Below are 12,391 nucleotides of genomic sequence, written 5' to 3' on the forward strand. Positions count from 1 at the left end.
TAAGTAATACACAAACACTTACTCTCCAAATTATGTAACTGGCTATTTAAATACATTTTTTTTACATAATACTTCAAATGTATAAGAAATGTTTGTGATGTGTGACATTGTCCAGCAGGTGGCGCGCTGTAAGGATTTACAGAGTGTGTGTGAACAGAGTCGAGAAAGTCGCGAGATATATTGACGTAAAGATGGCGGTTGCTAGATGTGTAAAGAAATTATACGGTGTCGGGCTTAATGCAATTCGTCAAAATGCTGCTTTAAAGGCCACAACGGTCCTCCAGCAAAGGACTTTCCGGCTCAATGTAAGTTTTAAACGTACCGCAGTTATATTAAGTCGTCCAACCGGGATTTATGGCTAGCAAAGCTAGCCAAGCGATGCATGGAGTTGCGTGAGCTTCAAAACATTTGCTGTAATTTGGCTTGCTTGATATATATATAATCAGCAATACTTCTTAGTTATACAGCATAATGTTTATCTTAAAACACTGTTAAAGTAATCTTATAGTGTTAGTAATGTTAATGTAATGCTTTAAGTTGTAAACCTATAGACTGTTGGATGACATAGGGATGTGCTTACCATGTATCACATGTGTCATACTTGAGTTAGATGTATTTGTTCATTTAATCTAGTATGTAATTATGGGATAGATGTGCTTTGTTATGGGTAACCTTCACAAGACTGTAGATTTACACTGACAGCCGATTGGCTGATTCAGGGGGGTGTGTGGACGAAAATACAGTACAGCTCTCAGTCATTTTTATATCTTCAGATTGAAAGTCCTATGATGTAGAATTAAACGTATAAAGTGTCGCTGTATAAGGATTTGTTACAAGAACCTAAACTCATTTCACACAGCATTGATATTATATTTTGACAATGATCATTTCATTCATGTACAAATCTATTTATCATAGCTCTTTGCATCCACTGAAATGTCAGTTGCTACCATTGTGTCAAATATCCTTCTTTGTGTTAAACAGAACAAAGAAATTGACACAGTTTTGGAACAACATAGGGCAGAGTAATTCGTGACAGAATCTCGATTTGAAAAACTGGATGTCAAAACCTAATTTTTTGAGTTTTTGAGCTGAGGCTGTTGTGTTTTCATTGCACTATATCAGACAGCTTATGTTCAGATCTCATTACGCATGGTTTTATTAGATCTGTGTTTCATTGTTTTAAGTCCTGATCCTTTGGTTCCTCTCTCCAGGCAGCTCTATTCGAGCAGCCACTTGATTCTTCAGCAGATAAGCCTCAGTTTCCTGGGGCCTCAGCTGAGTTTATTGATCACCTTGAGTTTATCCAGCCCAATGTGATCTCAGGAATCCCTATCTATAGAGTGATGGACAGACAGGGCCAGATCATTAACCCTTCCGAGGATCCTCAGGTATGGAGAGCATGGATGTACACAAGTGACACCAAATCCTGATATAATTGATCATTATTGGTCTGTTTATAAAATCATGTTGTTATGGCTTTTGCTATAAGAAGTATTTTGTTAAATGTCTTCCAGCTTCCAAAAGAGATGGTTTTAAATTTCTATCAAAAGATGACACTTCTCAACACAATGGACCGGATTCTTTACGAGTCTCAGAGGCAGGTAAGAGACACAATAGTCACTGGATTTCAGTGTCACACACTTGATTATTATGTGACTTGAATGAAAAAAAATCATCCTTGGATTTGGTGTGCTTTGTGATCTAGGGCCGTATCTCATTCTACATGACCAATTATGGTGAGGAGGGCACACACATTGGCAGCGCTGCAGCACTTGACCCACAGGATTTGGTGTTTGGCCAATATCGAGAAGCTGGTGAGAATGTTTACAAGCTGGAGACACAGATCATTAAGACTGCCTTAATGAATTTTCCACTTTTGCAATTAATGAGCAGTCTGAAGAAATTACAGAGAAAGCTGTGTAAAATGAGACGGTTAATTTCTCGACGGTTAATTAATCGCTGGTTAATTTAATCACGATTATGTACGTTTTCTCTGAATGTAACAGAGCAGTTTTATACCTATCTCCTTCATTTATTTTGTGTTTAGGTGTATTGATGTACAGGGGGTTTCCTCTGGATCTGTTCATGGCACAGTGCTATGCCAACGCTGATGACCTGCACAAGGGCCGGCAGATGCCTGTTCACTACGGCAGCAAAGACCTAAATTTTATCTCCATCTCTTCACCACTTGCCACTCAACTCCCACAAGGTAAGAAGTTACAGTCGCACTTATAAAGTCTGTATGTGTATCCTTGTTTGATCATGTCTCTACTACGATCTAATATGGCTCTTGTAGCGGCCGGGGCAGCATACGCTTTGAAGAGGGAGAACTCAAACCGAATTGTGATCTGTTATTTCGGAGAGGGGGCAGCCAGTGAGGGAGACGCTCACGCCGGATTTAATTTCTCCGCCACCCTTGAGTGTCCGCTCATATTCTTCTGCCGCAACAATGGTTACGCCATCTCCACACCCACCCATGAGCAGTACAGAGGGGATGGAATCGGTAAGTAGCTCTTTTTGTTATAGGCTCTTGACGCATTTGCTTTTCGTTTGCTTTATCTTTTTTTTGCCTGTAGCTGCTCGAGGTCCAGGATATGGACTCATGTCGATCCGTGTGGATGGTAATGATGTTTTTGCTGTGTACAATGCTACGAAGGAGGCGCGACGTCGAGCAGTGGCCGAAAACCAGCCTTTCCTTATTGAAGCCATGACCTACAGGTATAGTTTTATAGTTCTCACTTAAGCCACATGATTTCAGTATAGAAAAGTGTAAGATAAAACAAACTGAAGGCCTGTTTCACACCCCTTATATAGATGGAAAGCATAGTAACAAACACTTTTTGTTATGAAAGAGCTCGACCTTTGTCACCCTGATTTTCGAAGAGAGTCTATGTTTATCCCATAAAATTCCTAAAAATTCTATTGATAATAAATCCAGTGTCCTGAAAACTTACCTGCACATATACAGCACGGGAAATATTAAAAGACCACTACAGTTTTGCCTTTATTCAGAATTTCTACATGTATGGTGGCAATTCCAGTCCAGTGTCTGTTGAGTTTCAACCAAATTAAACCTCAGGAATGACAAACTTGCCTAATAGCAATATGAATCAGGATTCCATCATATATATATATATATATTTATATACTAAAAAACATGTAAAAAAAAACTTGTGAACTTGTTTTCTTGGCAGAATTTAGGATCTCTAAACATTGCATATTTTGTTATTTTGACCAGCTTTCCTGTCCCGTTTAAAAACAGAATTTTCCTTTGAAATTTGGGAGAAATGTTGTCACCAGTTCACAGAATTAAACAAAAAAAATTGTTTTACTTAAGCACATACTGTACCTATATATATTAATCAATTCAGAAAAGAAAGAAAAAAGTTGTTGTGGTCTCTTAATTTGTTTCTGCGGCTGTAAAATCTATTGCTGTTGTTGATTTGAGACTTGGGTTGGACCCATGGCACAAGACTTTATATAAGAGTTTATTCACAGTCGGCATCACACTTTTGAAAATGTCTGCTCAGCACAAAACACACTAAAATGCACCGTCAACCTATTTATGACTGTGGTCTGTTTCAATATAGGCTTTTATGAAGCACCATAAAATAATGGAGCTACTCAACCATTGTTTGGGCTTGATACAATGATGTATCTCTTGGGCTTAATACAGGATACACATGAAGTGACAAGGCACACAAACAACACTTTCTATTTAGTAATGCTGATTGAATTCTGTTGATGTAAGCAGTTTATGGCTACACTTTAGATTAATTACCATTTGTATGTGAATATGGTTATTATTTGATTTTATGACAATCAAGTTTGCAGTCATTCCTAATGGCCCACTCCCAGTCACCATTTCATGTTTTATGACCGTTATCAAAGAAAACACTCAATGCAGTAACCCAGAAGTCATTATCTTCTTTTTAGAGCCACAGCTTTGTTGTTTAATAGACATGCTTGTTATTCGTATGATTTTTTCCATCTATTGTAGGGCTGAAACGATTCCTCGAGTAACTCGAGTAATGCGAATACAAAAAATAATCGAGGCAATTTTTGTTGCCTCGAAGCTTTGTTTAATCCATTTAACTACAGTACACACGGAGCGCTGCGTTTCCCCACGGAGCGTTATTACTGACGCACAGCCCGCTAAACTCTATTCATGTTACAGGGCTCTCAAGTCTCAAGCATTCACTGTGAGACACACGCATTTTAGTCTGTTCACACGCTCACACGTATGTCTCATGCTGATAAATAAGTGATAGCTTATTGAAATGGTGAACTGCTATTTTAGTTAGTTTTAGTCTATTTTGCGAGTGAAACTTGTTTTCCGGCTGCATTGAGTCCATCAAACTAGATGCGGACTCGTGGACGCCGAATCCTGTTATTTACACATGTCATCTGTCTGTTCTGCATGTCTGAGTGAATGAACTGCACAGTTTAACGTGCTACACGTGTGATGCTCATACATTTGTCTGCGTCTGCGCTTTATGAGGACATGAACACATGAACTTCATCTCCAGAGTTGCTCTGAGAGTTTATTTCACAAACATTTTATTGTTTGAGTGAAGAAACGGACGTACTAAAAAATAAAAGTTAGTTGTTTACCTTTGAAATTATTCTTTCTATTTTTATTAATGTTTCTAGTTTATACATTTGTGTTATATTGCATTTTGAATTATGTAATATGGTAATGTATTAAATGGGTTAACTTTTCATAGATATTAATGTATGCAATTTCAGCAATAAAAAAAAAAATTCTAAAAAGGAAACAAATTAGTTGTTCATTTCAAGAGACCTGTCTTATTTTCTCTTGTATATTTAGTATTGCTCTTTAATAAATAAAAAGTATTTATTATCCGAATACCCGATTAATCGATGGAAAATCAGTAGAACACTCGATTACTAAAATAATCGATAGCTGCAGCCCTAATCTATTGCAAAATGAGCAGAGATTTAATATCCGTTGCACCCTGCAGGATCGGACATCACAGCACCAGCGATGACAGCTCTGCCTACCGCTCGGTTGATGAGGTGAACTATTGGGATAAGCAGGACCACCCCATCTCGCGCCTTCGACACTACATGACCGCCAAAGGCTGGTGGGGGGAGGACGAAGAGCGGGCGTGGAGGAAACAATCCCGCAAACTCGTCATGGAGGCCTTTGAGAAAGCTGAGAAACGGCTGAAACCCGACCCCAACCTGCTCTTCACCGACGTCTACAGCGAGATGACCCCTAATTTAAACAAGCAGAAGGAAGCCATGTGGAGACACGTGCAGCAGTACAAAGAGCATTACCCTCTTGATCTCTATGAGAAATAATCCCTGGGTTTTCAAATGGTTAATGGACACAACTAGGAAGTGTCTGCGCGTGTGAATTTGTTTGTTCAGTTTCTGAAATTTAGGTTGGGTTAGAAAGCACAGACACGGATGGATGTATCTGTTTTTCATGTTCTCTTCCATGTTTGTAGCTAGAGACCACTTTTATTTTGTGCCTTGAGATGCAAATAAGTGTGAAAATCAGTAGAAGATCCTATGCACAGGTACTGATGTAGTAAACATTTCTGTAGTAGTCCTTTCATACAGTATAACTTGACAGTGTTATTAATATGGTTGTCACACTTTCTCTTTTTGATTTAAATCAGGATAACATTCATTCCCGTGCAATCTTTCATTAATCTCATGTCATACTGTGAAGACGTTTATTACTTTTTCAGTCTCTTTGCAACGTGGGCCTTCAAAACACTGTATACCACTAGCATTCATTTCTCCGTTTTCCACAAGTAATAATAAGAATTCTTAAAGGTGATGTGATTGGACAAATGGTTTTGAAATATTAATTTCCTTATGTAGATCAGAGATTCCACTCCAGATTAAGCTTTTAAACTATATGCACAATGTTGGACTGACCTGGGGTTAAAAATGTTTGGTGTTCTGTCGTAATGATTTTCCTCCCTTAGATGATATCGAAAAACTGTAGCTATAATTCTTTGGTAATAACGAACAAACTGTTACTGTGTGAGACTCACTCAACTGTTACATGACATAATGATTGCTGTGTTTGAGACTCATTCTTTAGGGGTTTGTAAATTGTATTTTAAACCGTAAAAATGCACATAAAATGTAATTACTTATGTCATTGAAGTGCTTACTGTACACAGCCAGAGCTAATAAAATGGAATATGGGTATGGGACTTGTTTTAATGGAGACCACAGAGGGTTTATATATGTAATAACTGTTGTCAGTTGAAGCGTTGTGCAAGCTAATGGTGTTCAGTATGTGCAGTGTTTCATTATAAATAAGGGCTGAGTGGTGGTGAAAGCAACAAAAAGTGAAGTTGAATGGAAAATGACTTCCTTCTGAAAACTGTCACAAAGATGATGCGTTGTATTTTTCCAAACCATGATGCATATATTACATTGAATGAGAATTAGATTGATTGTTTGCATTGTTGTATTTGGATGTATATTGTGAAAATATCAAATAGAGCGTAAAAAGACTATTTCAAGTTATGGGTGAAATTTGACTTGATTATTTTTTATGGTTCCTTTAACATTCACCCATTAACGTTCTCTCTATATGTTGCAGTATAATTTTAAGTCTGAACAATGATCAGTAAACCCCCTGACTTAGACTTCAATTAGTAAATCATTTGTGATAATACTGTAATAATGTCATTTATTATAACGTCATGTGGTATTCTTGTCCTGTAGGGGGTGCAATGATCTCTCTTTATTCTTGATCCTGTTTCTGTTTGAATGTTAGGTTCATCATACAACCCTTTTTCCTTGTGTGTGTGATGCGTCACTTACTATTAATAACCTGTCTGGCCAGTGGCGGTTTTAGGGACGGGGCCCGGGGCGGCATTTTTTCATGACACGTGGGGGGCGGCACAAGCACTTGAAAAAGAAAAAATAATCTGCGCTGCTAAGCGGTTTTCTATTATCTATCATATAACTGTCTGTGTGGGGAATTGGCAAATTGGCGCCCCTGCTTGCTGAGAAGCGCAGAAGCTGTGTGAAAAGTGGAAAGGGGAGGGGCCGCACCCGCGGTGGACAGTTCACCTCTCCCAAATGGAGCGGACAAGGAGGGGGATCCACTTAGTGGGCTAAAGTCAGTCACACCTTGACTTTCTTCCAAATAACGCACATTTCATTCATAATATTAAAACACAGGCCTATAATTTGCACGTTTTGTTTTTTCTGAATTGTGTGAAATGGCTAATAAAAATAGGTAATACAAAACGATTATGTGGAGGTGAATTGGTTTAGTCTTGACTTCTGATCGTGAGTGACAGTGTTGGGGGATGGGAAATCTATTCTGTTGATTGTCAAGTGCCAGACATTGTTGTCAACTTGGCGACTTTGTCGCTAGATTTAGCGACTTTTCAACCCGCTTTAGCGACTTATTTTTCAAAAAGCGACTAGCGACAAATCTAGCTACTTTCTGAATACGCCTTGGCGACTTAGCTAAACATTCTGCTTCACTTCTACTGCCCTGCGAGAGCGAGTTTTTGCCTCGGCAGGGAGAAGCAGCACATTATTCAGTTCAGACCGCCCTGAAGCGTGAATGAGATACGCATGTACAAACAGCGTTTCCAAGAACTAATCACTTATTGACGTTGTTTGAGCATATATGATTTAAAATGTGATAACTGTATGGACGCATAAACATGCGCACAGACGGTTTTTAGCTTCTCAACGAAAGTGACTGCTGGTGTGTAGTGTAGTTTTAAGTGGTCGAGTTCACTGCCAACAGAAAAATAAGTAATTAAGAACATATTTATTGTGCATTTGGGTGTATTGTTTAATATAATACTGTATACGACAGCTCAGAGAGTAGAGATATGAAGCAGACCTGAAGCGCTTAGCTTGCCTGATACTACGGCTTTAGCTACTTTCCATTGAAAATAGTTGGCAACACTGGTGCCAGATAAACACAGTGACAGCGATGGAGAGAGAAAGGTTAAAGCCGTCAGGTGCCCAATTTAGGAAAAAAAAGAAAAGAAGAAGAGGAAAAAAGAGCAAAAGATAAAGGTATGCAACTACGTTCTCTCTGTATGATTCTGGTAACATTATCCATGTCATCAATGAAGGGCTAATGTTAATTGGTGGTATAACGTTAACTCTTACGTTTGTTAGCCTTCTTGCTATGATGCTTGCTAAAGTTCACTAAAGTTGATCAAGTCGTACCTGAGGTCAACCATGTCTCAGGAACGGCTCACTGGCCTTGCTATCATCAGTATCAATCATTCAATAGTGGAGCAGATTTCATATGATGACATTATTGATAATTTTGCATCAAGGAAGGCCAGAAAGGTCAGGTTTTAGTTTTAGTTTCTGGTTTCTGTTCTTGGTGCAATAGTGTAATAATTAGATTTGCTTTAGTGTAATTTGTGCTATTTAGGATATTTATTCTATATTTTATTTGTATATTATTCTTAATATTTTTATATTATTGTTGTTCTCTGCTCATGTTACATCATGATTGTACATATTTTGCCACTTTTATGTTTATACAGTATATTTATTTAAGTTCTGATAACTTTGTGTTTTTCAAATGTTCTGTTGAAGGATTTGTGCAATTGAGAAATATAAGCTTGTCTTACACTTATATTGTTATAGTAAACATGGCTGTTTGTGCAAAATTTTGTGGGGGTTTTTTCTCGGATGGGTGGGGGTGCGCCCAGAGGGGGTCTCGTCCTGAGAGTAATTCAATGTAGGACCGATGATGAGTTGATGTAAAAACATTTGTAAAAGAAGTTGAAATGACTTTTAGAGATAATTTGGTTTTACACATTTTCCTATACTTGTATGATATCAAGTGTGAATAAATAATAATAAAATGCAGTTGGCCAGTTTTAAATCAATAGTTTTAGCAAAATGCCCGTCTAAATATTTTTTGTAGTGGGGTTAAAGTGAAATTTGCTCAGTTGTTTTCGCAGTTTACAGTGTAGAGAGTTCTCTGGGGTGCTCTGGCAAGTTGACGAAAGGACAGGCTTTTGTCACTTTAAACGTTATAAAATTTGAGCTATCAATAATTCGTCGCCTTAGAATTATAAGGTTTCATCTGACATTTTGGTCAAAACTGAGTTATTCACATATTCTTAATCGGTGACAATTCATTTACATTATGCTATGATTGTTTTTTAATGTGTACATTTTGGGACTTTTTTAAGAAAACAAAAATGTTCTATCTACAAAATCGAATTATAATTTAGATCTATAAGGTTCTATCTGTGAGCCCTATCTGTCAGACCTTTGAATGCACAAGAGGACCAATCAGGATCAGCTCTCTTTGTCATGTGACCGTGCTCCTCAGTGACAGTGGGAAATATCTGAGGAAACACGAAACAATGTTTAAATAAACCTCAATGTTGATTGTTTTACTAATACTCTTGTCAAGGAGAGCAGCTCAAACTACAGTATTTTTTGTTTTGCTTTAGGTTTTGGTCAAGAGTTTACACAACAGACACAACACTAGCCAGCAGCGCTTGCTTCCTAATTCATATGTTTAAATACACCTTCATAATGCCATTAATGCTTTAAATTTGACTATATTAAGCCCTATAGGCCAAATAGTCAACGTTGTCAACAGTCTTAATTACAATAAAAAACATGACCATGTTATTTCAGACATAATCATCTCTAGAAAGTAATTTTACCTGTCGCTGCACCTTCTGTGGAAAACAATCTAGACCAGATTACAGAAACTGCTTCTGTCTAAACCAATGGAAACTTAATGGTTCCTGCAATAATGTGTTGAATTGCCGACCATATACCTACCTAAAATTAACAACTTGAACATTTACAAAACAATTAGCATGACCTTTTATGCTTAACTTGAACAAGAAAAAAGTTATGCGTCCTAAGATGTGAAATAAATGTCATAAAAACCATGAAATTGCAACTTTTTTACACATGTCAACAAATTATTACAACACTAATTTCATGTTTTAACAAAAATATGTAAGTAAATTATTTGTGTTGCTTGAAAATGATTGCTTTAATGAATGTTTTCCAGATAGAAACTCATAAAGTTATCGTTGAAATGTATTTGATAAAACATTAAAGAGCCTACAGTGAATTTACATTCCACTTTTAAAAAAATATTTCAGAAGACAATATTTTAAGACATATTAAAGTATATCAAATACAAATAAATGACCAATGTGAATAAATTCCATGTATTGCATATGCAATATTATGGTAAAAAAAATTACATTCTATTACCTCACTAAAAAGATGGATGCTGTGATCTAACTAATAAAGACTGACTTTTACAACAATTGCATTAGTCCTATTTATATAATTTTAAAGCAAATTCCAAATCTACAAGTTACTGATGTGCTTTAGAAACAGGCAAATTCATTGATATTTAAAGTCATCCTACTTGCATACCTTTCTGTTTCCAAAGAAATTAGAGTTCGGGGCGCTGGTCTTAAATCAACATTTTGTGAGAGAAGATGCACACCTGTCATCCTCCTGCAGCAGGCAACATTTCATCTTGATGGGATACAAGTTCAAACAGGCCCATCCAATAGGCCAGCTGGTGTAGTGGTTAGTGCTCTGGGTTTGTAATGGGCAGTTCATAGGTTTGAGGCCTGTCTTCTTTGTTTTTCTCATTGAACACTGGGTAACCTAATCTGACAGCAAAATTCCTAGTTGTCAGAAAAGATTCTTCTGCTTTGATTGAAAAATGTAGTGATATTAGGCTAAAACTCTTAAAACCTACTTTTTGTAATTTTGAAAGTCAACAGTTTGAATGTGTGACAAGCATGAACTTTCTTTCTCATGGAACACAAGGGGAACAGTATCAGACAGTCGAATTCTCAGCTGTCAGATAGCGTTCCCCCTACTGTAGCAGGCAAGATTTCGCCTTGACGGGATACAAGTTCAAGCAGGCCCACCCAATAGGCCAGCTGGTGTAGTGGTTAGTGCTCTGGGTTTATGATGGGCAGGTCATAGGTTTGAGGCCTGTCTCCTTTGTTTTTTCACATGGAACACTGGGGAACCTAATCTGACAGCAACATTCTTAGTTGTCAGAATAGGTTCTCCTGTTCTGATTGAAAAATTTATTGATATAAGGCTGAAGCTTTGGGAACCTACTTCTTGTCGTTTTGAAAGTCAGCAGTGTAAATGTGAGGCAAGCATGAACTTTCTTTCTCATGGAGCAAAGGGGGAACAATATCTGACATCAACTTCTCAGAAATATCAGAAGCCACTTGTTTTGGGGTTAGACGTCAGCAGTGTAAGTTTGAGACATTCGATTCAATTCCATTTTATTTATATAGCGCTTTTTACAATGTTGCATTGTTTTAAAGCAACTTTACAGGAAGAAAAACAAAACAATAACAGAAAAAAAACAGAAGAGGGTTGAAATAAATGACAGTGCATGGTATTATGGAAAGAGTAAGACCGTTCTAATAAGGCAATGTTTATGGAATTTACAGAACCCCAAGCCAATCTAATATCAGCAGTCTCCTGGTGACCAAGCCAACATGGCCCAGTGGCGAGGAACATAAACTACAATGATGAATAAATGGAGAAAAAATCTTGTGAGAACCCCGTCTCAGTCGGGAGGGCCAGGTCTCCTCTGACGTGTTACAGCTGCACTCAATAACTTTGAAAAAATAGTTGCTGAGTAAATGTTTTGATAAGCAGGGAGAGCTTATTAGTAGTGACAAATTTACATGTATGAAATGTAACTCTTATGGAACACGGACAGGGAAAGACATCTCAGCTGTCAGGATGCATTTCTGAAATGGTCTATAGATCAATATTTAGTTAATGTAATGTCTGAACAGCATAAATGATGAGAGTATGAACAAACAGGATGGCAGATGTTATCACATGTGTCACAACAACAGCTTGGGCCTGTCCGTTAGAAACTGTCAGCTGCCCAGTGTTTTGTGAAGCAACAGATTTTGTGAATGTTTTCCTGGGCCATCCAATGTTCTGTGGTGTCTTGAAGGCATGTGGTAGAACAAAATGGGTTGTTTCGTTTGGTGGTTATTGCCTCTTCCAGCAGTATGTAAAACAAAAGAACATGGCATCCATTCAGAAGGTTGTCAGAACAACAAACAAATATCACAGCATTTTCACATTGGGGATTATGACACAATTATTAAAATAATCATTCTCTGACAAAAAAATATTTACTTATTTAAACAAAACATGACTGTTGAACTGAAATATGTGTAACACATGTTGTATTGAAGTACTAGCATGATCAGATACCAGCAGATTTATACAGCTCTTATATGTGCCTTCACTGCAAATGTTTAGGTGTGTAAAATGATTTAATGTGTGATTGGTCAAGGCATATCGAAAAGCACTGATTGTCTACCAATATCCAGAGAGCATCATATCAGATACACTC

General features: G+C 37.4%; 1 protein-coding gene across 1 annotated transcript; it reads left to right on the forward strand.

The window, feature by feature from the left end:
* Positions 1–153: 153 nt before the first annotated feature.
* On the forward strand, positions 154–7,208 carry bckdha (branched chain keto acid dehydrogenase E1 subunit alpha). Its single transcript, XM_057348008.1, has 8 exons — positions 154–305; positions 1,215–1,391; positions 1,518–1,604; positions 1,709–1,817; positions 2,051–2,212; positions 2,300–2,506; positions 2,580–2,721; positions 4,989–7,208. The coding sequence occupies exons 1-8, from the start codon at positions 192–194 to the stop codon at positions 5,329–5,331; spliced, it is 1,341 nt and encodes a 446-aa protein (XP_057203991.1). The 5' UTR covers positions 154–191; the 3' UTR covers positions 5,332–7,208.
* Positions 7,209–12,391: the final 5,183 nt, after the last annotated feature.

The sequence above is a fragment of the Triplophysa rosa genome, linkage group LG12 (genome assembly GCF_024868665.1).
Source record: "Triplophysa rosa linkage group LG12, Trosa_1v2, whole genome shotgun sequence".
NCBI classification, from domain to species: domain Eukaryota; kingdom Metazoa; phylum Chordata; class Actinopteri; order Cypriniformes; family Nemacheilidae; genus Triplophysa; species Triplophysa rosa.